Source organism: Oncorhynchus mykiss, chromosome 15 (assembly GCF_057628025.1).
Source record: "Oncorhynchus mykiss isolate SJ-2025 chromosome 15, ASM5762802v1, whole genome shotgun sequence".
NCBI classification, from domain to species: Eukaryota; Metazoa; Chordata; class Actinopteri; order Salmoniformes; family Salmonidae; genus Oncorhynchus; species Oncorhynchus mykiss.
The window spans coordinates 56,471,957-56,494,991 of NC_143036.1; the positions used below are offsets into that span (position 1 = coordinate 56,471,957).

General features: G+C 47.0%; 2 protein-coding genes across 11 annotated transcripts in view; one reads left to right on the top strand and one right to left on the bottom strand.

Moving 5' to 3' along the window:
- dnai7 (dynein axonemal intermediate chain 7) lies at positions 1–7,954 on the top strand. 4 transcript variants are annotated; one of them, XM_021563604.3, is made up of 16 exons: positions 1–100; positions 426–443; positions 723–810; positions 1,054–1,145; positions 1,275–1,379; positions 1,578–1,715; positions 1,962–2,096; positions 2,226–2,329; positions 2,500–2,809; positions 2,909–3,035; positions 3,339–3,502; positions 4,268–4,451; positions 4,684–4,898; positions 5,135–5,293; positions 6,932–7,045; positions 7,408–7,954. In XM_021563604.3, the coding sequence occupies exons 1-16, from the start codon at positions 98–100 to the stop codon at positions 7,675–7,677; spliced, it is 2,226 nt and encodes a 741-aa protein (XP_021419279.3). In that variant the 5' UTR covers positions 1–97; the 3' UTR covers positions 7,678–7,954. The 4 variants fall into 4 exon arrangements, with proteins under 4 accessions (XP_021419279.3, XP_036800497.2, XP_090056544.1 ...); XM_090200418.1 differs by having other exon boundaries at positions 44–100; positions 2,226–2,342; XM_036944602.2 differs by lacking the exon at positions 426–443 and having other exon boundaries at positions 3–100.
- lrmp (lymphoid-restricted membrane protein) overlaps positions 7,922–23,035 on the bottom strand; it is a 23,345-nt gene continuing 8,231 nt past the window's right edge. For 2 of the 7 annotated variants that reach the window (XM_021563601.3, XM_090200411.1), the window contains exons 13-37: positions 22,814–22,878; positions 22,572–22,665; positions 22,234–22,368; positions 21,832–21,933; positions 20,583–20,734; positions 19,664–19,775; positions 18,568–18,841; positions 17,846–17,898; positions 16,830–16,929; positions 16,472–16,646; positions 16,045–16,120; positions 13,273–13,319; positions 12,961–13,046; positions 12,701–12,861; positions 12,170–12,254; positions 11,948–11,993; positions 11,775–11,808; positions 11,558–11,698; positions 11,259–11,393; positions 10,982–11,138; positions 10,861–10,904; positions 10,623–10,750; positions 10,236–10,340; positions 9,801–9,920; positions 7,922–8,921 (exon numbers count right to left, since the gene is read on the bottom strand). In XM_021563601.3, the coding sequence (XP_021419276.3) occupies positions 8,657–8,921; positions 9,801–9,920; positions 10,236–10,340; positions 10,623–10,750; positions 10,861–10,904; positions 10,982–11,138; positions 11,259–11,393; positions 11,558–11,698; positions 11,775–11,808; positions 11,948–11,993; positions 12,170–12,254; positions 12,701–12,861; positions 12,961–13,046; positions 13,273–13,319; positions 16,045–16,120; positions 16,472–16,646; positions 16,830–16,929; positions 17,846–17,898; positions 18,568–18,841; positions 19,664–19,775; positions 20,583–20,734; positions 21,832–21,933; positions 22,234–22,368; positions 22,572–22,665; positions 22,814–22,878 (2,892 nt within the window). In that variant the 3' untranslated portion in view covers positions 7,922–8,656. The remainder of the gene's footprint in view (positions 8,922–9,800; positions 9,921–10,235; positions 10,341–10,622; positions 10,751–10,860; positions 10,905–10,981; positions 11,139–11,258; positions 11,394–11,557; positions 11,699–11,774; positions 11,809–11,947; positions 11,994–12,169; positions 12,255–12,700; positions 12,862–12,960; positions 13,047–13,272; positions 13,320–16,044; positions 16,121–16,471; positions 16,647–16,829; positions 16,930–17,845; positions 17,899–18,567; positions 18,842–19,663; positions 19,776–20,582; positions 20,735–21,831; positions 21,934–22,233; positions 22,369–22,571; positions 22,666–22,813; positions 22,879–23,035) is intronic. The other 5 variants (XM_090200413.1, XM_090200412.1, XM_090200416.1 and 2 more) reach the window with 5 other exon arrangements.

Genomic DNA, 23,035 nt, shown 5'->3' on the forward strand with positions numbered 1-23,035 from the left:
GCAAAGCAAAATATTGACCTACTGTGCGTGCGTTATCGTTTCCATGGTAACTTGGACGCGAAAATAGTTGAAAGCTGACATATCCCACCAAGAGAAAATGGTGAGCAGTTTTCAAACAAATGTTAGCTACTTTATCTAAGTAGTGAGTTAGAAAATGAATATCTGGTTAGGTTGTTAAGATATTAAGTAGCTAGATACAGCTAGTTGCATAAGTTACTTGCTCTGGCAACAAACTGGCTACATAGCTAACGTTAGTTAGCTAAACCAGAGTTAGCTAAGTAATCTAGCTAACGTTAGCTAGCTACTGCAATTATGATGCTGCTGCAAGTCTGTGTTTGTCTCTTATTGCTTCGTTCAGCCTTATCTTGCTACAGCTAAATACTCTATCCCCTAACTTTCGATTCTATATGTTCTCTCCCTGTTAGCCACCCAAGGATGCAAAGGTATCTGTTAACTACTGTTATGAATAGCATAATATTGATTCATGAGAGATTTAACAAGCTAGGCCTAGTAGATATAGCTAGCTAAATTGAATATAATATCACGTTCTCAGTTTCTCCCCAGCATCTCAGAGTTTAAGTTCTTTAGATAGCCATGCTCTTTACCTTCATACTCACTTTTGTAATGCCCAAAACTTGCAAGAATTCAGTAGTTTGCAGATGTGTCTATGATCACAACTGATTACATTTGTTCATCAAGTTGAATTGTTGATTTGGCTCAAGTCTGCCCAAAAGAAAGGAGGCAAGCTCAGTAAGGCTGAAAAGGAGCAACTTCAGAAAGAGGAGGATGTGAGAAGACAGAAGGAAGAGGGTACTGGTCATTTCTCATTATCATTCAATCCATGACGAAACCTCTGTCATATGCTAATTGTTGTATGTCTGTGTGCGCATTTGTACCATTTGATCTGTGTTATTGAACTGCCATTTTTATCATAGATGCTTCAATAGTATGCACAGTGATACATCAGTAATACATCAGATACACTTATGGGGCTACTTCAATAGCGTGCACTGTATGTTTGACCCATGACTCCTTTCCCCCTCTGCTGTGTAGAGGAGGCTCGACTCCTGGCTGAGAAAGAGGAGCAAGAGAGGCTGGAGAGAGAGAGAAAGGAGCAGGAGGAGCATCAGAAACTGGAACTAAAGGTATTACCATCACTGACCATTAACATTCATGGTTATCGGTGTGTTTGTGTACAGAGAGGGCTCTTGAAGTTAAACCTGTCCGTAATGTTCTAATGAAAAAGAGTGATCATTGCTTGCTTTCTGTGACAGGACAAAGATCGCAGAGAGGATGAGCTGAACGAACTGCGTCATCTAGTGGAAGAGAACCAGACTGCAGTCACCAAGTGGGAGACTGACTCCAGAGCGAAAGCCAAGGTGTGTGATTGTTCTAAAGCTCTAACTCTGACTTTTGTGTAGTTACTAAGATATTAGCTATGCTAGTCCGAGCCTTCATGTTATGGTTTTACCAGACACCGTGTCCAAGAGACTACCGTAATGGCCTTGGTAGATGTAGATAAATAAATCAGATGAGCCCCATTTGACATAGTTAAAGACTGCTAATTTTCTCCCTAGTGGGACAGGTACATGCGTTGTGACGGGAGTCCAGACCCGTCAGTCCAGCAGGAGATCAACACCTTCATCAACCTGTGGTGCGAGGACCCAGAGGTCCAGATCAAACCGATTCTAAAGGAGTGTGCCCTGGCGCTACGGGTGGGTTTACTATTAAACACCAGGGTAACATTATGGAGACATGAAACAGGAGAAGGGGATTCTACCGGTTCTGAATGTGTCCGATAAGAACGCTCAATTCAGTTTTGCATTTGAAAACACTTGTTCCTGTTTGAGCCCACTTAACGGGACTCTGTCAAGAGCAATTCTATTTGAGACAGGTATTGATCTGTATAAGGATTCTACCAAATGAACATAAACACGGCTGCACTTCATCTCCGCCTGCAGCTGCTAGAGGAGCTGGAGGGTATGCTGAGGGACCAGCCTGAACCAGCTGATGCCCTGAGGTACCAGGAGACCCTGCTCTCCATCCAGACTCTCATCCAATCCAAACTTGACCACAGCACTGAGGAGATACTCAAGGTAGGGGTACAGATGATGTTTAGGACATGCAGAAAACATGTCTGCCAGTTTTAGGAAACGACTGTATTTAACTTTTATAATGTAACATGAGCATGTTTTGCTGAGGTCTGTGTTTCTCCCTGGCCACAGTGGGCTAATGCTCACTCAGACATTGAGACGGGGAACATGCAGACAGTGGTCCAGGATGACATCATCACACTGTGTCTGTGGGCCAACCTTAACAAGAACCCAAGGCACGTCACAGACGTATGTCTGACTTTCGTTCTATTCACTTCACACAAATAGACTTTCTATCTAGTCTCCTTGCTAACAGTATTTTTCTTCTCAAACCCATTCTTATGGATGTGTTGGGTAAAGAAAAAAAACAGAACAATTTAGTATTTCTCTCTCTGTGGCTCTCCAGGTTTAAAGGGTTCCAGTTCGAGGAGGTGGGACTGGGCTTTGAGCTTCCCAAACAGCTGGCAGTCAGTGACGTCGCTGTGAGAATCCTCCACACCCACTATGACCACTTGTCTCACCTGGCTAACCTGAAAAGCCAGAACCCCAGCAGGATGTCCCTGGGCCTGGGGACCAGGGAGGAACTCCTTCTGGAGGGAGCGACCCCCGTGGGGGAGTGTGGGGAGATGGAGGGAGATGGTGACAGGAGAGGGAGCACACAGCAGGGAGGTGCAGAAGAAGAGGTGCAGTCTGTCAGAGGGTCTGAAGGCAGGAAGGTAAGCTGGAAACAAAAAGGATGAATTAATAAAAATAAAAAAAGTGACATAGGCTAACGTCTGTGTGCGTATCCATGTGTGCATGTGTATGCGTGTCAGAGTGCGGTGAGTGTGATATCTATGAAGGAGGAGGGGAGGAGTGGTCAGAAGCAACTGGAGGATGCGCAACAGAAGCTGGAGGAGAATGGGAGTCAGATAGATACAATGTTAGAGGGAGATGACTCAGGTGAGAGACTACAACTGGCTCAGAGGACAAAGTGGTCAAATAACAGTCCCTTCATATATTTCACTTTTCGGATTCTATTTAGTGTCATGTTTAGGGTTGCAACATTCCTGGAATCAGGAAAGGAATAAGTAGCAAATCTAGAAGTCCTTCAAACAAGATTTCTGGGAAAAAATTGAATTTGGGGAAAGTTTCCAGAATTTTGCAACCCTAGCCATGTTACTATAAACACGGCTTGTGAATTAACCTGCCCCTTTCATTCCATATTGTGATTCCCATGTTCACCTGTACGTGTGTCTTGTCCAGGTGAGGGAGACTCCACCCCTACCCCGATGGACCCAGTGATTGACAGCTATGAGGGTCAGGTGGTTGACCTGCAGCAGTACACACCCCTGGGAGGAGTCTTCTACTGCGATGTCTTCCGTCTGCCGCCACAGTCCCAACAACTCAATGGATGGGAGATGAGAGAGGTGAACCAAAACCACCAAGTACAGCACCTATGCTGAACAAAAATATAAACGCAACACGTAAAGTTGTCACACAACACAATGCCATAGATGTCTCAAGTTGAGGGAGCGTGCAATTGGCATTGCCTGCAGGAATGTCCACCAAAGCTGTTGGCAGATAATTTAATATTAATTTCTCTACCATAAGCCGCCTCCAATGTTGTTTTAGAGTATTTGGCAGTACGTCCACCCGGCCTCACAACTGTAGACCACGTGTAACCACCTCAGCCCAGGACCTTTACACCTGGCTTCTTCACCTGCAGGATCGTCTGAGACCAGCCAGCCGGACAGATGATGAAACTAAAGAGTATTTTTGTCTGTAATAAACCCCTTTTGTGGGGAAAAACTAATTCTGACTGGTTGGGCCTGGCTCCCCAATGGGTGGGCCTATGCCCTGCCCAGTCATGTGAAATCCATAGATTTCGGGCCTAATTTATTTCAATTGACTGATTTCCTTTGAACTGTAGATCATGGAACTCGGTGAAATTGTTGCATGTTGGGTTTATATTTATGTTCAGTATAGTTCAGAAAGTGCCCTTTCTGACAGCAGTTTCCCTTCCTACTCCATGGACTTTCACTGGGCACCCCGTCTGTGGGTTACTGAATGTGTAAACTCCTTGATAAAGTATATGATGCGTTAATCAAGGGGACTAGATAACCTTGAGGAAAGTAACAGAACCAGCTTTATTTCTCTGAGTTAACATCAGTGTCTCTCGCCCCAACCCCCAGCTGTTGGACACAGGGCTGCAGCCGTTCCCCTACCCCACAGAGCAGACTCAGATCCAGGGCTCTGCCTCCATGAAGCTGGAGGACAGTGGGGTCTTGACCAGTCCCCCTGTAGGGGTCACAGTCACCCTGCCTGACTCTGTCCTATTCCTGGAGGACCCCCAGGTGGCCCGCTGGGACCCTGAAGGTGAGAGACACCTGGAGAACTGGACGGGCTCCACATGGGACTGATAGTGATACAAGTATTTAACAAATGCCAGAATCTGAATGTAGTTCCTACCTTGTGGGGGGGGGGGGGCACTCTACCCAGAAAGTACAGAACTTTCAGATAGAAATGTGTGGAGTTGACATTATTCCCTTTTCTACATTGAGAGCCATGATGTCTAGTCAACACATCTAACAATTCTGTCAATCAATAGGTCAGCACTGGAAGACCGACTGCATCAGTGAGACGTCGTACGACCAGGCAGAGCGGAAGATCTCGTTCAAGATGGACTCCTTCTACGCCTTCACGCTTCTACAGGACTCGTATGCCAACATGCCGTTCCAGAGCTGGGAGCTCAGACCACTGGGCCAGGACTCTGCCCTGCTCACCATCACCGCAGCCCTCACTGAAGTCAGCATCACCATCAAGGCAAGAACTCGCTCTCTGTCATGCTCCATCTCCTCCAGACACTGTTGGGTGCATCTCAACAGTTTAAAATGGCTTCCTCTATTCGTGAACATTCCTCAGTGATTAATACCTGGGGAAACAGTATTGTGGAAATCTAGACAATGTTTTCAGTGGTAATGAAGGAAACAAGGCTATTATTGTATTGAGGAATTACCCAAATCCATGAGATAATGCATCCTGATTCATCTCTCTGACAGGGCAGCAAGTGTATGCTCCAGTCAGACCAGGAGAGAGGACTGAACCACATCCTGGGCCAGTGGATGAGTCCCTCTGGACTGCAGAAAGCCATGGTCAGCGCCGGGGTCAACATCTTCGTCAACCAATACTCCGACAAATATGTCAGCGTAAACGCAAAGGTGAGTGCCATCAGCATACTGTGGATTAGATGCATGTTGCACAAAGCAATGTGGGCACACAATTCATGTTGCTTGTAACACCTTTGAACCTGTATAGCAACAAAAACCTAAACTCAGCAAAAAAAGAAAACGTTATTTTCAGCAAACTTAACATGTGTAAATATTTGTATGAACATAAGATTCAACAACTGAGACAAACTGAACAAGTTCCACAGACATGACTAACAAATTGAATGTGTCCCTGAACGGTCAAAATAAAAAGTCAGTATCTGGTGGCCACCAGCTGCATTAAGTACTGCAGTGCATCTCCTCCTCATGGACTGCACAATATTTGCTAGTTATTGCTGTGAGATGTTACCGCACTCTTCCACCAAGGCACTTGCAAGTTCCCGGACATTTCTGGGGGGGAATGGCCCTAGCACTCACCCTCTGATCCAACAGGTCCCAGACGTGCTCAATGGGATTGAGATCTGGGCTCTTCGCTGGCCATGGCAGAAGACTGACATTCCTGTCTTGTAGGAAATCATGCACAGAATGAGCAGTATGGCTGGTGGCATTGTCATGCTGGAGGGTCATGTCAGGATGAGCCTGCAGGAAGGGTACCACATGAGGGAGGAGGATGTCGTCCCTGTAACGCACAACATTGAGATTGCCTGCAATGACAACAAGCTCAGTCCGATGATGCTGTGACACACTGCCCACATTCATATCGATCCCGCTCCAGAGTCCAGGCCTTGGTGTAACGCTCATTCCTTCGACGATAAATGCGAATCCAACCATCACCCCTGGTGAGACAAAACCGCGACTCATACTTTTTTGCCAGTCCTGTCTGGTCCAGCAACGGTGGGTTCGTGCCCAAAGGCGACGTTGTTGCCAGTGATGTCTGGCGAGGACCTGCCTTACAACAGGCCTTACAAGCCCTCAGTCCAGCCTCTCTCAGCCTATTGCGGACAGTCTGAGCACTGGAGGGATTGTGCGCTCCTGGTGTAACTCGGGCAGTTGTTGCCATCCTGTACCTGTCCTGTGCAGCTGTTACACGTGGTCTGCCACTGCGAGGACGATCAGCTGTCCGTGCTGTCTCTCTGTAGCTCTGTCTTAGGCATTACACAGTACGGACATTGCAATTTATTGCCCTGGCCACATCTGCAGTCCTCATGTCTCCTTGCAGCATGCCTAAGGCACATTCACGCAGATGAGCAGGAACCCTAGGCATTTTTTTTTTGTGTTTGTCAGAATCAGTAGAAAGGCCTCTAGTGTCCTACGTTTTCATAACTGTGACCTTAATTGCCTACCGTCTGTAAGCTGTTAGTGTCTTAACGACCGTTCCACAGGTGCATGCTCATTAATCGTTCATGGTTCATTGAACAAGCATGGGAAACAGTGTTTAAACCCTTTACAATGAAGATCTGTGAAGTTATTTGGATTTTTATGAATCATCTATGAAAGACAGGGTCCTGAAAATGGGACGTTTCGTTTTCACGAAAAATAAAAAATACAGTAGGTTGGGGTGTAGAAACGTCTGATGCGGTATCTTTCTCCTCCCTTGTAGGACGCTCTAAAAAAAAAATGTGGATCTTAAAATCTGGTTAGGCAAAAATGGTGTTGAAAAGCTTGTCATAACATTAACCTTTTCTCCAGGACCCTCTGATAGAACATGCTGTGTATGAACAGATGGCCCTGCTCTCCTCTGCCTTTGCCTTCTCCTGGAGCCAGTGGAACACGCAGTGTGGCCATGAGCGTCTGGTGCTGCAGGTACACTCACACTTAGAGATGCATACGGTTTAAACACACTCACATCCTCACACACACACACTCTGAGTCCTTGGATAGAGGACCTCCCCAGAAAGTAACAGAAGTAGCTTCAGAATCAGGAACAAGGAAAGAGCTGCAGTGCATATAGGGGAAACACTGAGCAGGTTGACTGGACAGACTAGATTTGGTTGAGATTCACCTCTAGTACGGACATTTCCTTGCACCTGCAAAGTACTTTTTCCATGCAGATGGACAGGATATTCACCCTACTATTGATACCTTCTCTCCAAAGTGGGAGAGCACCTAGCAGCCATCCCAGTGTCGTTGTGGTGTGTGTACAGTAGGATTAACCTCTCTCCCAGGTGTGTGAGCACCTAGACCCGGTCCCGGTCCGAGAGGACTCGTGGTGTGTGTACCTACTGGGGGCCCGGAGGAGCCAAAGGCTGAGGATCAAGGAACACAGTGAGGCGTTCTCTCCAGAGCTGGACCCCGGCAGCGAGTTCCACTCCACCTTCCTGCACATGCTCCGAGACGGCATGTCCCCCGCCGGACAGGAACGACGCTCTCATCACCTGTTCGTCGACGCCGTGCACAGACTGCTGTGTGCCACACGGCCTCTCACATACTCCTGACTACAGTAGATAATAGACCCCCAAGCTCTGTCAGAGTAGCCAACAACCACAGATCTAGGATCAGATTTAACTATTCCCGATCATAACTTTAACCATTAGGGGGAATATGTATATCTGATCTTGTATCAGGTAGGTTAGCGGCAACTTCAACCTACTGTGCGGAACACCGTGGGTATGACAGACTGCTAACTGTGAACTTTAACCCTTACAACAGATGGACCCTCATGTAAAACCACAAAGCTTATTTCTGTAGAATAAAGTTCCTTTATTGTGTAAAGTTTGACTCCCCCTCTTTGGAACATACAAAAGTGGATGAATTTCATAAGTGAGCACTTAAAGAAGTAGAGTAAAAACCATTTGTGTGAGTTTGTAACAAAACACTGGTTATAACAAAGACGCAATATAATAGATACACACATATCCCCTAACACTAATGCTGTCAAACGATAAATTAAACATTAAAAAAATGGCATTTTAATTGTTAAAATGGTGGCCTCTTCAGGCAACCGCAAATACCATAATAGATTCAGAAGTTTACTATGAAATGTGTTTTAAAAAGTAAAAGCGGCTAAATCCACTGTCCATGAGCAAGCATGTTGATGTCCATAGGATGATGGACCAACAAATACTCAAAAAAGGTGTGACGTGATTGGATAGCATGCGCTGAAGTCCATTACATGATTGGTCAGCCCAATGCTGGTATCCTCCTTGACTTGATTGGTCAACATTGTGCCCACATATACAACAGCCAGCAACATTACAATCCCCCTTCCGTAACGGCGTTGTAGAATGTCTCCGGGCACCAATAGTAAATCTGTGGTCAGTGTTCAGTAGCCCCAGTACAAACACTGACTGCTTCTGTCTTCACACACTAACTAGTCTATCACACGTGATGGTTCAAGTTGCAGAAGACCTTCCAGGGGTTGACCATACCCAGGTGCCTACCTGTCCATCCCAGTCTGTTGGGGCCACAGCCCCTCTAAACCGGTGGCTGTCCGTTGTGCCTCAGCCCTGTGTAGGGCCACAGGAGCTGCTGGATGGTCACCCAGGAGTCCCCGGTCCCCACGGGCGCTCCATCCACGGCCGGCTGCAGCACCAGGCTGGCTAGGAGGGCCAGAAGGCCTGCTAGGACCACTACTAGGGCCAGCCAGAGCCACAGTCCTCGGGACCCGCTGGCTGCAGACGCAGGCCGGGAGGAGTAGCCCAAACACGGGGCTGCTGCGGTCTGCTCTGCCAGGATGGGACTGGAGAGAGAGTGGGAGAGGGAAAGAGACGATTTAGAATGGACGCCAAAGTAAGACTTAGCCTGGGTTAGCCGAAGCCAAGCTAATGTCTGTCCGTCTTCCCAAAGCAGTGATGTAGCGATGCAGAAACAGACTGGCGCCTAGGCTAAATTAGGATGGTGTTAGCGGCGTGGACTGACCACCACTCCGAAGCGTTCTCTGTAGCACACACCTGGTACACAGAAAATAGAAAAACAGCCCTAGAGCATGTTGAGCGGCGAGGCAATGCATGTCTCACATACACTCCCCAGGACACACAAAGGCACACTATTTCCCCTGATGGGAATAGATGGAAGAGATTAGAGCCGAAGGAGAGTTTAGTTGAAGCAGAAACCAGAACCACACGTCCAGAGACTGCTCGGGCTCAGAGACCAAGGGCCAGATTCACAAAGCGTTCGCTCTTGACCAGGTATATTGTTCACACCCGTCTTTCTGCTCAGTCAATCTGGACCAGAGTCTGCTCCCCGGACCTAAAGCAGCACAGCCTGGAAGCCAGATGGGCTTATGATTTAACCAACTGCTTTACATTTGTCAAGCAGTTGGCTAAAGCAGAAAGCAGACAGGAATCCAGGCTATAGCATCTAGAACCCTTTTCACACTACTGAGCCAAGCCGAGCTGTACTGCTCTGGCCTCGTTACACTTCCACGGTAGTTGGTGAAAAAAAACTATCTGAGCCAGGACAGTACAGTATGGTTCAGGTGGGCACGATGGTGTGAAAAGTGTATAAGGCTCAGGAGCGGCAGAGAAGCTACTAAGCCTAACCAGCTACGCAGCAGTAGAAAGCAGTGCTGCCTGGCTGTAGATGGACGTGAAACACTAGCGGTTGGTTAACTACTAACGTCTTGTTGGGCATAATCAGGGAGGTGATTTTGTTGCCCAGCTCAGTGAGACTGGACTTCCTCTGAACGGGCACTTCCCTCCTCTCCTCATCTGAAGGAGAGTCTGCGTCGTAGGCAGGCCTGTGGGACGGGGTGGGCATGCACGGTTCACACACACAAAAAATACATACAGACACTAATGCATGTCTCACACACACACACACTTGTTTAACAACACACACTTAGGACCCACATTTTGTTACATGCATGCACACAGATACTCTGCAGTCAATGTTCCACATGCGCCTGTTATGTTTGCAGGTTGTTCTCCTGCTGACTTGTTACATACATATACAGTACATGGTTGGGGAAACTAAATGCAGAATGTTTGTTTTCAGGTTGGGCTAATATGACACACGCGAGTGCTTCTGCAACACAGCCGATATCAGCCCTTACCCCTTCATCAGCATCACGAGGGAGGGCTCGTCAGTCTCAATCCAAGCCCCGGAGCTAACAAAGCGCTTTAGAGGAGGACGCGCCGTGCTCTTCCCCGTCACATTCCTGTAACCACGCCACATACATTCACAATCCACACGTCACATTCCTGTAACCACGCCACATACATTCACAATCCACACGTCACATTCCACACAACACCTAACGCAGACTACACAGCCCGCAAGTCATGTTTTAACAAAGGCCCCCAATTTACAAACACCTAGATGCAAATTTTTTCCTCAGAAATCAGAATGGGGTTTGTTTTGCAAAACAGGGTCAAGACTGCGTTTTAAATATTCTTCAACAACTCCTCATTTCCCCCACACAGTGCTGCAGTCTACCTACCAGGGAGATCTGCGGGTGAGTCTCTCCGCCTCCGTGTCCTGTGGTTTATTAGGCATGTCAAAATGCATGGGTCCCCCTCCCCCACCGGACCGGGGGATAGCTGCAATGCTGACCCGTCGGGCTGATGCCTGAGGAAAGGAGGAATAGGGAAAACAATACAGTGTACAGATGCAGACAGTGGTCACTACAGTGACTAAAACAGCAGCACATCATATACACTGAGCCTAAACTGACCTACCTTATAGGACGTTGCTCCAGAAGGTTTCTTGCCTCTGAAATCATCTAAAGGAAAAATATTCAGTATTAGGAAGAAACATATGATAAATGTGTGTGTGTGTGTGTGTGTGTGTGTTCCTCACCCGAGTGTGTTCCTCCTGAGTGGGATCCGAAGGACCTCTCGTTCTGCAGCATGTTCTCCCTCAGCTCAGTGAGCTCAGCGTGTTCCTTAGTGTACATCCTCCTCAGGTTCTCTACATGCTGGACCATTATCTCTACTGCCGTGCCTGTACGAGACTCCTGGAGGGGGAGAGAGAAGTCACACAGACGCCGACCTACACCGTCTACCTATATGACTCTCTTCAAAAAAGGTGAGGGGAGAGAGAGGGGGACAAATCACACAATTCAATTGTACTGTACCTGGTGTATGGCGCCCAGCATCTCTGAGCGACTGGACACTCTGGTCATGGACTGGATGAGGATGTCCAGGTTCTTCTGAAGTCTCTGGATGATCTCCATAGACTGGTTATCATCCTCACACAGAGGGGCCAGGGCCTGGGAAGAGCAGATACGAGGAAGGTAAAAGGAAATTGTATGCCCCTCACCTGTAGCAGGTCCTGACAGCTACATTTGGACACCTCACTCCTGTGTCTCCCTCTTCAACCGGTCCCTTTACATGTGGTTGAAGTCTCCCTTGTACCCAGTCCCTTCCCTCTCACCTGTAATAGTCCCTGGCAACTGGACACCTCCCTCCGAACATTCTCCTCTGCCAGGTCTCGTGACCTCTCCTCCAGCCTCAGCCTCTTCTCCAGGGTGAACATGTCACACTTAAAGCCCAGGGACAGGCGCTGGAACTCAGTCTGGCAGAAACACAAGCCTTAACTCTATGGTACATACAGAGAGATAATCAAGAGAAAGAAAATGTTGTAAGCTTACCACTACCTCAATCTCCTTGTCGTTAGGGGACAGGCTGCAATGAGGAAAACAGAGTAATACAGTATGTGTCACTAGAAAACAGAGCTATGAGTGTCACAGTACCTGAGAGCATTTATATTATTATCTTGTAATGCATCTTTAGAATATGAGGTGTTGTATGTTGAGCAGCCTACCTGCTTCTGTCCCCTACGGTTGAGTCCTCAGAAACAGAGGCTTCAACTGGTACGACACAGAGAGAAAGAAGCATTTGTCTTGCTATTGAGACCGATATCGTTTTTTTCCTAGTCAACCACACAACGTGACAATTTAAATTTTGACTTCAGTCAGTAATTAGACTTATGCAAGTATTAAAATATTAGGAACGTTCTCAGTTGAGGTATCTGGGGTCAACTCACTGTCCTTCTCGGTGGTAACACTGGTTTCACTCAGGTCCTCTTGTACCTTCCCTTCCTCGATGACATCCATACTGCGAGACAGCTCCTGGATGATTGTGGTGAACGTTACACACTCTGTATACACACACTCTCCCTCACTGTACACACATTCACACTTCTCGGTCTCGCTGCTACCCGCCGCCACAGACACACACACACTCGATTCCAACAGACTGTAATCCAGTGTCACATTGTACAGATCTAGCTAGGTATACTGTAGGACTATCATCCATTCTGCCAGAGCGCTGTGAAGTGCTTCCCTGTGTAGATAAGCACAGAGTCGACTTGAGTGAACATTCTTTCACTTCCACACAAGGCAGGAAAGACAACATTTTCACAAGGTCATGATACTACTTATGCAAAGTTCTCACTATCACAGAGCTCTCATCTCAAATGATTAGTGCACTCCTTTTGATCACTCCTTGTAGCGCACTAGGGATTAGGGTGTCATTTGAGACAGCGAGCCATATAATCATTAAATAGACAGCTCACCAGCTCCTTCTTGAACTTGCTCCTGAGAACCAGGGAGTCAATTTTGGCTCCTGAGGGGTCAGGTGTCGTAGCATCCCTTGGACCCTGTGATGGGTCAGTGGGCGCAACATTCAGTCCATCCATAGTCGGAGAGCCTCTGTCCCCTGTCAGACTGACTGTCCCTGTAGAGCCAGTGAAAGAAGTGTTATACACATGCAAAGGCACGCACTCTCCCTCACACACACTGATGGCAGGAGGCTAGCTCCTGTATTTCCTCCTACCTGACAAGTCCACTTCCACTGTAGGCACCTGCACCACTGACTCCTGTGTGTCCTCCTCCTCCTCTAGTACTGGTAACAGGCTGGTGCTGGAACACACACATTACAGAGCGCTGCAGCAATTCCACCATGCCAAAACAATTGCACAACTTGCCATTACCACTACGGTGTGTCTCCATCACAACCAAAAGCAAGAGTAACGTTCTAAACATTTCAAACAAAGTCAACATTAACCTCCTAACAGAAAATTCATCTCAGAGAAAAGTACACCACTTCCATCATGTAACTAGGACACAATCATGTATACACACTCACCTGTCCTCTGCTAGCACTCTCTCAGCCAGCTGGTCCTTGGTTAGCTTCTGAGAGAGAGAGAGAGAGAGAAAGAAAAAAAAAGGTGAGAGATGAATACAAGTGGCCTTGTAACATACTTTCAGCACCACTCGTCAGAGGAAGTTAGTGATTTAAAAAGTGTGACACGTGCGCAAAATTGCATACCGTACCTGTCCCATGGCATCAGAATGTTATCTCTGCTCTGTACAGTGAATAGAAAGGATGGGGATTTCTCATTTCTTACTTAATGTGCTGGTTGGTGGAGAGCAGCTGTGTGTGTGTGTGCGCCCGGACAACGCACTCCCACTGGCAGGGCAGTAAGTAGTGTGGGCGGTGGAATACTGAACACACTACAGCTAGGTAAGAGCGGAAGGCACTAGACTATATAAAGCTGGCTACTCGAGCGCAGAGCTATGCTTTGAGTGGTTGTTGGGTAATGGAACTGTGCATAACAATCAAGAGGAAAATGACACCATAAAAACCTAACTCAAATCTCACCGCAAAACACATACAAGCTGGATCCAGATCCCGTTTATGTATTATCTATGAAGCTTTTAAACTCTACACAACCCATGTTTAGAAACAAAACGGTTATTCAGAAGCAGGGACACAGGACAATCCAAGACTGTTGCATATATTCATGCAACAACCAGTCCAGGACATTGCATAATTTATTAGCAAACAGGGTGACGTCAGGCAGATTTGGCCAATAATGCCAGTGTCTTCGTTTCCTGCTACTGAATAACTGCCAGACTGGCAAAGCTGATGTTGCTATGGGTCATTAAGTGTTCATAAAGGGATTATAAAAGGTTTAAGTGTGTTCAACCAAGTTTCAACATCGGGAATAATTCATATTTATCCCGAGAGTCCCAGGAAATACCGGTAAAAATTGGAACTGCCTATATAAACTGTTTAAAACCAACATTTAGTCACTCACTCATATCAGGGTTCTCCCAAAATAAGATTGTCTGTGCATTGCCGGCCTGGCTGCGCCACTAGCATATGTAAAGATTTCACAGTAAGTGAAACTGATATTTAGTAATGAGAGTAACTTTGATCGCCAATAACATCGTTGTGAATTGAATAGCCGTTCATGAATTCGGAGCGTTATTATGTTCCTCAATTAGTTCAGCAGTAGGCTATCGCGACACAGCACGCACCCGAGTAGGCTACTGCTAAAAGCGTTTTCGAAGCATACAAACTTTGTAACGGCAGTCAAACAAAAGTCACATCCCCAAAGCTGCTGAGCTTGCTGGATAACCAACTCAATTACATAATATCGTCTATTTGGCAAAATCGAGTTGATGATTATGCAGATAGCAGGTCAGCTCGTGAATAACAGAGATGAGGAAATTGTTTACATTTCAAGGCATCTTAAAATGGGGATCAACTCTAAAAACAAATACCCATTTCTACTCTCATAACATTTGTTGATCCCACATTCTCTACGGAAGCTCTCATATAGGCAGCAATAGGAGACGCGCAGTGGACGGGGAAAAGTTCTAGCGGTATTTTTACATGCTTTTGATAACGCAACCTCTAAACTGGTTCAGGTCTCTGTGTGCAGTCCGGGCGTGTGAATTATGTGTGTGATTTTAATTTATGGCGACTGTGTGAAGTATATATGCTCGGATTCCATGCAACAACATGCATGGATAATGTGCTATTTAATTGTTTTGCCAATCTGCTGCTGCACATGTTGTATATTTTGTGGAATTGCATTAGTGCGACATTGGGGGAAAATATTGTAATTTCCCTGTCCTGGGATCCCGGTTATGGTTGTTAATCCTTATAGTTGACTTGAGTTTTATAAACTCACATAAATCAAACTAGCCTACAAACAGAAACATAATAACTTATTTCTCCCCAAGACACCCTCAGAGAGTTGGGTCACAGTCAGCCATCATCAATGGTGACCCTTGAACAATTAGGGTTTACTTCCTTGCTCAAGCGCAGACAGATTTTACACCTGGCTCAGGGATTCGAACTAGCAACCTTTCGGTTACTGGCCCAACGCTCTAACTGCTAGGCTACCTGCTCTTTCACTCCTCTCCAGTCTACCAAACTGACACACAGATCCAGCTCAAAATGCTAATCCTCACCCCAGACAGATGAAACCTGCACTCTTAACTCTATTCGAAGAAATATGTTTGCTCCCTCTGGGAGTGCCACCCCACTGTGCCTACACAGAGCAGGAGACTGGAATAACAGAAATAGCATGTCTGTCTCTGTCGATGGACTCACAGCTAACCCCTGGGACAACACTTAAATAACCACACACAAACCGGCTCAGAAAATAGAGAGAAAAGTTTAGTCGACTACACAACGGTATACACGTAAACATAAAGACTTATTACACAGACATAACATCCTATGTACACAATCTGGATGAAGAAACCAAGTCAGTCATACTTGCCTCCCTTAGCAAAGTGTGCAGTGAAGCAACTGGAGCAGAATACTCACAGGAGGGAGGGACCATGTGTCCCCCTCCACCTTAAACCCCTCCTCTCTTGGCACAGCCCTCAGCCGACCAGGCCCTGTCCATACCCCTCCATCCCATCCACAACACAGCGCCACTCAGCCCAACCAGGAAGAGAATGAACAGAGTGAGCGTAAAAGAGGGAAAGAGAGCGATAGAAAAGGGGAAGTCAAGAGGCGAGAGATGGTGTCACAGTGGCTGCGACTGTCAATGAAGGAAGTTAGTTTTCCCATCATTGTGCCATCAGTAAAATACTTCCTGTGTATTGTACTGACCTGTGTGTCACTCATATTGGTCGAGGTGGTGAGGTCCTCTCCTTTTCCTCTTTCACTGCCGTCTGTCTGCTGGGAGCTGACCCCGAGAGAAAGGTGAAAGGTATGTGTCGCATAGAGCCCAACCAGAGAAATGACAAATTATTTGGGGTGTGCTTATCTCTCTCAGATAGTAGGAAGCAGCTGGGGTCACTGACTGACTGCGCAAACCTATGAGAGCAAAGTCACTGCCCCAGCCCCGATTACAGGTGCATCGTGGGTATGCAAATTATCGCTAAAGGGGCCCAATTACACAGCCAACATTTCCCTCATTCAACTTGAAAAACTAATTTGACTGGCAAATGTGTCCAGAGAGGAAGAGAGGCATGCTACAGTGCACTCACACCGAAACTACGACTGTATTGTAAAAGCCACAGAGCTCTGATCTCACCTGCCAGTCAGTAAAATGGTCTCATTCATCACAGGGTAAGTGCAGCTGGGAGATACCATCTCAGCCAGCCTGGAGGGTGGACTGTTCCCAGCAGTGATGGTCCTGTCGTGTTCTGGTGAGCCAGTCTGAGGTGTGTCTTGAAGAAGGGGCACTATGGTGTCAGGGCTCATTGCATCTGGACAAAAGGGTGAGGAGTCATAAGTGAAACGGCATTGGAGAGGGCCAACCAACTCAATGAAATATACTGAATGCATTAAGAGAGATACTAATTTGCTGTAGTTGCAGGCTAGAGAGAGTCAGGGATTACATGGTGCAGAGAGAAAAATACTGATCAGAGGGAAGGAAGAGTTTGTCTTACCCGATAGAGAAGAGTGGGAGGGAGGGAGTAGATGCTCCTCGGTGTCAACAGCATGCTGGTGGGCGTCCTCAGGCCCAAAGCATTCTGGTAGTTTGGCACCCTGAGGCACAACACATACATATCATTTAAAAGAGAAAGAAAAGTATGAATATGATCAACAGACGAGCATCAATACATAACAGCCACCTGTCCATTCAGTTCATGTGAAAGGATGTATGTAGCGATATCAGTCTGGCAAGCAACAGTGCCTTTGCTTACCCAACAACAAAAGCGTATAAAACAACCTCTTACGTCACCTCTGTATCAGTGTGAGTCACTGTCCATTCCCTATCGATCCGATTAAGTAAGAAAGCGCGACTTCAGAAGATGAGCCATTCCGTTTACTCTATCTTGAACTAATGAATAAAAGCAAGGTTGCATGAGTTTGTCAAGTGGGAGGAAAGTAAAAAGTATGAGAGAGGAAGATGGAAAGAGTGCGTGTTCCAGCCTAGATTGGTCCATGTCCTGTTGTCTATTCACCGAGGTGTGGTTAACACTTCTGCTCCTGTTCCAATGCTCTTAAAATGCTTCCTTACTCTGTTCCTTCCTTGGAGTGGTCACTGATCAGACATGATAACAGGACTGGTAAAAGCTACACAAAACCTAAGTGATCAGGATAGATTAGTTGATTCATTCAAGGAAGAGGCGAGGGAAGGATGCATGTTCAGTATTTATATTTGAATGGGGCCTATGACCATTCCCCCTTTTCCTGCCCACCAGCACCAAAGGAAGAAGTGGCCCCTTAAAACTACCACCACCACATACGGTCACATGCACTCCGACGACTACGGAGATCTACATGCTAGAAGGGACATCCCCATTCAAAGCAATGTTCCAAGGTGGGGGTTCTACTCAAATGAACACCAATTATTTTATATGACAAACAACCACCAGTCAAGTCTGGAGTGGACAACCAGAAAACGAATCCAGAGAAAAGGTTACATACAGAGTAAAAGGTTTTAAAGACTGCCATCTACCTGTGGGGATAGACTGTTCACCCTCTGGTCACCGTCTGTTGCCGCTGTGGTTTCTGAGAGAGAAAAAAAGGGAGGGAGGGAGGGGGAGAGAGACCGGAAGGAAGAAAAGCTAATTAGTTCAAGTTGAAAATCATCTCCGTGATATTCAGCTGGGGTCACTGGCAAGGTCAAACTAAGCCCCACCCACTACCATCTTATTAGCCCGTTAAACTCCCTGTCTGTGTTAGAGTGGGTTTAGAGGCAGTAATAACCACATTCTTTGGGTTCTGGCAGCCAGTGATGCAGGGAGACCACTTCCACTAGGTTTGGATGACTTTAACACCTGGCCATAGAAGGCTGGGGCATAGAAGACTTGCCAACAAACCACACAAACAGACAGAAGGCTGGGCCGTCTAGGGGCTTTTAACCAGGACACACACTAAAAAGGTCCCTTTCTGGAGACCCTGGCCATCTATGGCTGTCCTTGCCACAAACCCCAGAGGGCTGTGTGGGTGTGGTTCTTCAAGGGTGGCCGAGTACTCTGAGTCCAGGGATTACAGGGGTGAACCACACAGGCTTTTGGACGGACTCACTAACCCCTGGTTTACAGTGTTTCACCCAGCTCAGTAGCCCAGAACCACAGAGAAACCTTACAGGAACTCCTGTAAACTCACAAAAAAATACAGCCCAATATGGAGTTATAATAGGATATGATCATTACTAATCTGTGGAATCCTACTCACCTCTCAGATCCTCTCCCTCCGTCTGGTCGGGTTCACTTTGCTCCGAGAGAGGAGAGAGAAGGGAGATCCCCCTCATTCCCCCCTCTGGTCCCTCTCCCCCCACCACGGTCCACCTCTCCCCAACCTCCCCAGGCTGGTCCCCCCTCTCTGTCAGTCTGTCCTCCTCTGTCGGTCCCGTCTCCTGACTCTTGAAGTCCCTGTACGTCTCCACCCCCTCGTTCTTCAGGAAGTCTTGGAGGACAAACTCCTCGTCCCAGTCCAGGTCTTCCCCAGCCTGACAAAATAAATTAACTGAATTAAAACCTGTTCGGGGAATCAATCAAATCTATTTCTAAAGCCTTCTCCACATTAGCAGAAGAGGTTTTTCCAGGAACTCTGCCTAGACACCAAAGAGCACGTAGAAGCACAGGGAAAACTGTCTAAAAAGGCTAATGAATACAAAGCAAACAGTAGGATAAAGTTACACTTGTTTATTCAATGTGTCAATGTTTTAATTGAATCTGTCCCTACTTAAATAAATGATAGATATATACATAGAATGGAGCCTGTTCAAAGTGCTAATGTGAGATTTCAGAGTTTAACAGCAAATCAAAACATGGAGTACGATGAAGTTAAATCAGCATTCCTGGGAAAATGTAAGATCAATTGTGCGTTTCTCTTCCCTAATAGTTAAGGTTGGGGAGATGGTAAACTGATCCTAGATCTGTGCCTACGGCCGATAGACAAATTAACATGACAGAACAGGACAGAGAATATTTCTCCTGATCAGAAAGTGTTCTAAGTGTCCACTCAGCCTCCCACTCCATCCTTTAGCGTCTCTATTAAACAGCCTCTTCATCTGGATGGAAAACGTACTCCAAAGGTTACACAGCTATTCACCATCTGAATCAGAGTTCTATTCTCTGCTATGTTCCATACCATCTTTCTACAAGATATTCTACATGCCATCTGTGGCACACAGGGGACACCTCTTCCCCCATTCTTTCTCCATCTCTCAATTAGTCCTACCTGTGGATCAGCAGGGTCAGGGGTTTCACAGCTAGTCTCTGCTGTCCCGTCTACCTCTACCCTCCCTCCAACTCTCTCCCCCTCCTACCGGTGTCTCCTCGTCGGGGGTCTGGCAGCTGGCCTCCCTGCTGTCCCCCGGGGTATTTAGCCGGTCCAACTCTTCACGCAGCTGCCGCTTCTGATTCTCCTGCTCCTGAACCCTGCACGGACGGACCCACGTAAATTACACACATATTTACACAGACAGACACGTAAAGCAACACACTCCCAAAAACATCAACAAAAAGGGTCACTAGCCACAAATACTTCCGAAACCACGGCAATCATGCATCCAGTGAGTACAATGCAAATGAACAGATTCATCACTCTCACCCAGCCCATTGACAGCGTAGTGAAGGGTCCATAACATAACATACTGTACCCAATCCGCAGGCCCATGCAGTGTCCCATGCTGCTGTTGCCCAGCCTGTACTAGGATGGCAGGAGCTCTGGAGAGCCCCTAACTCCCAGTATCGGACAGCTCCTAACACCCAGTCCCAGACTAGTCCAGAGTAGTTTAGAGGGCCTGTGCACAGCTGGCTAGCCCAGACAACGTTCCCACAGCCTGGCCTGATAACGGCCCCCCCTCCCCCTTTTATCCTCCAGAGCAGGGCGGCAGTGTGGAACGGGCCCACGTGGCAGTGAGGCAGCTACAGACAGAGCCATACTGGACCAGGACCCAACCACTACTTAGACAGGTTAGAGGTCACCCAGTCAGACCCAGAGCACAGAGACTTCAGGAGAGCAGAGGGAAGCAACCAAATATGACCAGATTCCTCCCTAGATCCCTCCTGCACAGAGTCTGTATCTTCTTAGACAATGAAAGCCCCTCCCACCACACTGTAACCCTTTCTTATTCAAGACCCGCAAAATCTACTTGACCAGTGAGAGAAAAGCAGCACTCTAGTTCCTCTTGACCCTCACTTCCAACAGGCACACACACACAAACACACTCAACCCCCACTCACCTGACTGACAGGTGTAGTATCTCAGTGCGGGACCTCCTTATGCTGCTGGCCATCTTGATCAGTTCGTTCTCCAGGGAGTCGGTGTACTGGTCCAACTGCTCCAGGCTGAGGCCCCACTCCGTCCTCCTCTGATCCAGCTCAGACTGCACCGCCTGTGGGGGAGAAAGGGCAGGGAGTCAGCCTCTTCCTGGAGCTACAGGGTCTCAGGCAGTCAGACAGCCTATCCAGCGGTACTAGACATACAGTAAAGTATGTCCATCTCTTAGCCACAGCGACACTACTGCACTCACTCTTTACTCAAGAAGAATGTTTACTGTTGACGTGTCTGACGAATGTCTGACGAATGCAGATTGGAGAGAGAAAGGAGGTGGGAGAGAGGAAAGGGAGGGAGAAAGGGGGGAATGAAAGAGAGAGGGTGGCAGAGGGAGGTGACAAGGACCGAACGAGAGAGAGCGAGTGTGTGTGTGTTGCAAGAGAGACTGAATTTACACTACAGCACACTAACTAAGCCACGCTGCATTAATAGGCATTGATGGGATAGAGAGTTATATAACATTGTAGATTAGGGATCTCTGGAGAGGAGAGAGAGAACAGCCATATTATGTAATCCTCTAAAAGCTACGAGCAGAGAGAGTCCTATTCAGCCCAAACTCCTCCCTACTCCCCACATTGAACTCAGTAGGGTGCATCTCAATAGCCTAATTGCTCCTTTCCGCGTCTCATTTCCTGTATCTGTATTCTGCACTGATCTGAAAGAACAGGATAAGTGAAAAGCAATATGATGGAAAACCAAAAGGTATTTGCTCTTTTCTCTCGAATATCTCAACCTAGAGAAACACCAACCTCTTCTTTGATACAGATATGTGACCCCCAGGATACCTACACACACACCTAGAGTTCTCTGGTACAGAGTGACTCAGTAACATCCTCCTCTACCACTGAGCTGGATAGTGGTTTGATACATCCACTCGAATAGCTCTAGTGAGTGAGTGAGGGAGAGAGAACAATAGAAAAATAGTGAGAGAATGAGGGAGAGTGAGCAAGAGATAGAATGAGAGGAGCATGAGTGTGTGTGTCAGAGAGAAGAGAGCAAGAGCGAGGACAGAGAGAGCAAGAGAATGAGAGGGGAAGAAAGGACAGAAAGAGTAAGAGGACAGAAAGAAGGAATGAGAACGAGAGAGGCAGAGCGAGAGTGTGTGCACCTGCGTGAGATCGAGATAGTGTGTGTGTGTGTGTGTATGCCCCTCACCTGCAGTCTGGGGTCTTTACTAGCCCCTGGTCCTCCATAGTGGTGCATGAGTCCTCTGAGTGTTGACAAGATGGAGAGGCCCTCGTCCTTAAAATCTCTCTTCTGAAAACAGCCAGAAAAACAATTAATGTGTTTCAGGTTATCCGTGTAACTACTTTAAGTACTAATCAATTCAATTTTCTATGGAAGAAAATGAGTCATGCATCTACACCACAATCATACCATAGATGCACAAAAAGTTATTTTCTCCATGCTTTTGAAATATGTGCTGGTTAGATACCAGTCCCTGCATAGTGTATTGAGTGCATAATTAGGACAGTAAGGGCTGAAAATATCTAATGAATTATCAGGACTGCTGTATCTATAGTGTACAATTGGGACAATGTCTGCTGTATAGAGTACCAATTTGTTGATGAGGCTCTTGAACTCCGGGGACATCTGGTCAGGTGTGGGGCCCTGCAGGACCACTAACACCTCCCTGTCCAGAGACTCATCTAGCACAGATGCAAAGCTCAGTGGCGACACACACGCCGCACCCTGGAAATAAAACACGACTTGGTCATTAACCCTGAAGCGGATAGGCTGATGGTTTCAGTAAACGATAGCATAATAGGGTCCCTGGAGCTGAAGTTTTGGGTGAATACAGTGGAATGGTTCTCAAAGGTGTGAGCGTACTCAGAGAGAGTGGGTGTTCAATTCACAGGCTGCAAACATGGAACGGGGGGATATATTTATCTGACCTCCGGAGGTGTTTGAGCAAGGGCCAGTTCTGTCTGCAGGGATCCTGAAGTGCTGTGGTTCAACCTGTACGCCACCGACAGGGAGAGACCTGCACTGCAAGAGGGAGAGCGAGAGAGGAGAGAGAGAACCAATCAGAGCAAACTACAAAGACAAAAGGACATAGTTAAACAGAGAATACACATAATTCCCCAATCCTGCTACAAGACCAGTCAAGGCTCCACCTCTAGTACAGTGTACTTACACTGCCATGTCTGGCGGCATCATGCGTATCTGGCTCTCCAGCTTGGTCTTGTCTGCTCTCAACAGCTGTCAGAGACAACAAGACATCAAACACGGTTAGATAACACCACAACTGCTGCAGCTAATACATATTCACTGCAGCTGACAGACAAAGACATGCATATCATATAGGGCTCTGCTGAGAGAGACAAATCATTTTGCAGAGCTCTCTGGTCGGCAGTTC

Excerpts from the sequence above, each read along its gene's own strand:
- dnai7 (XM_021563604.3), top strand. Across the intron at positions 2,097-2,225 it reads GCACTGAGGAGATACTCAAG|TGGGCTAATGCTCACTCAGA; the intron begins GTAGGGGTACAG and ends CCCTGGCCACAG. Across the intron at positions 4,899-5,134 it reads AAGTCAGCATCACCATCAAG|GGCAGCAAGTGTATGCTCCA; the intron begins GCAAGAACTCGC and ends TCTCTCTGACAG.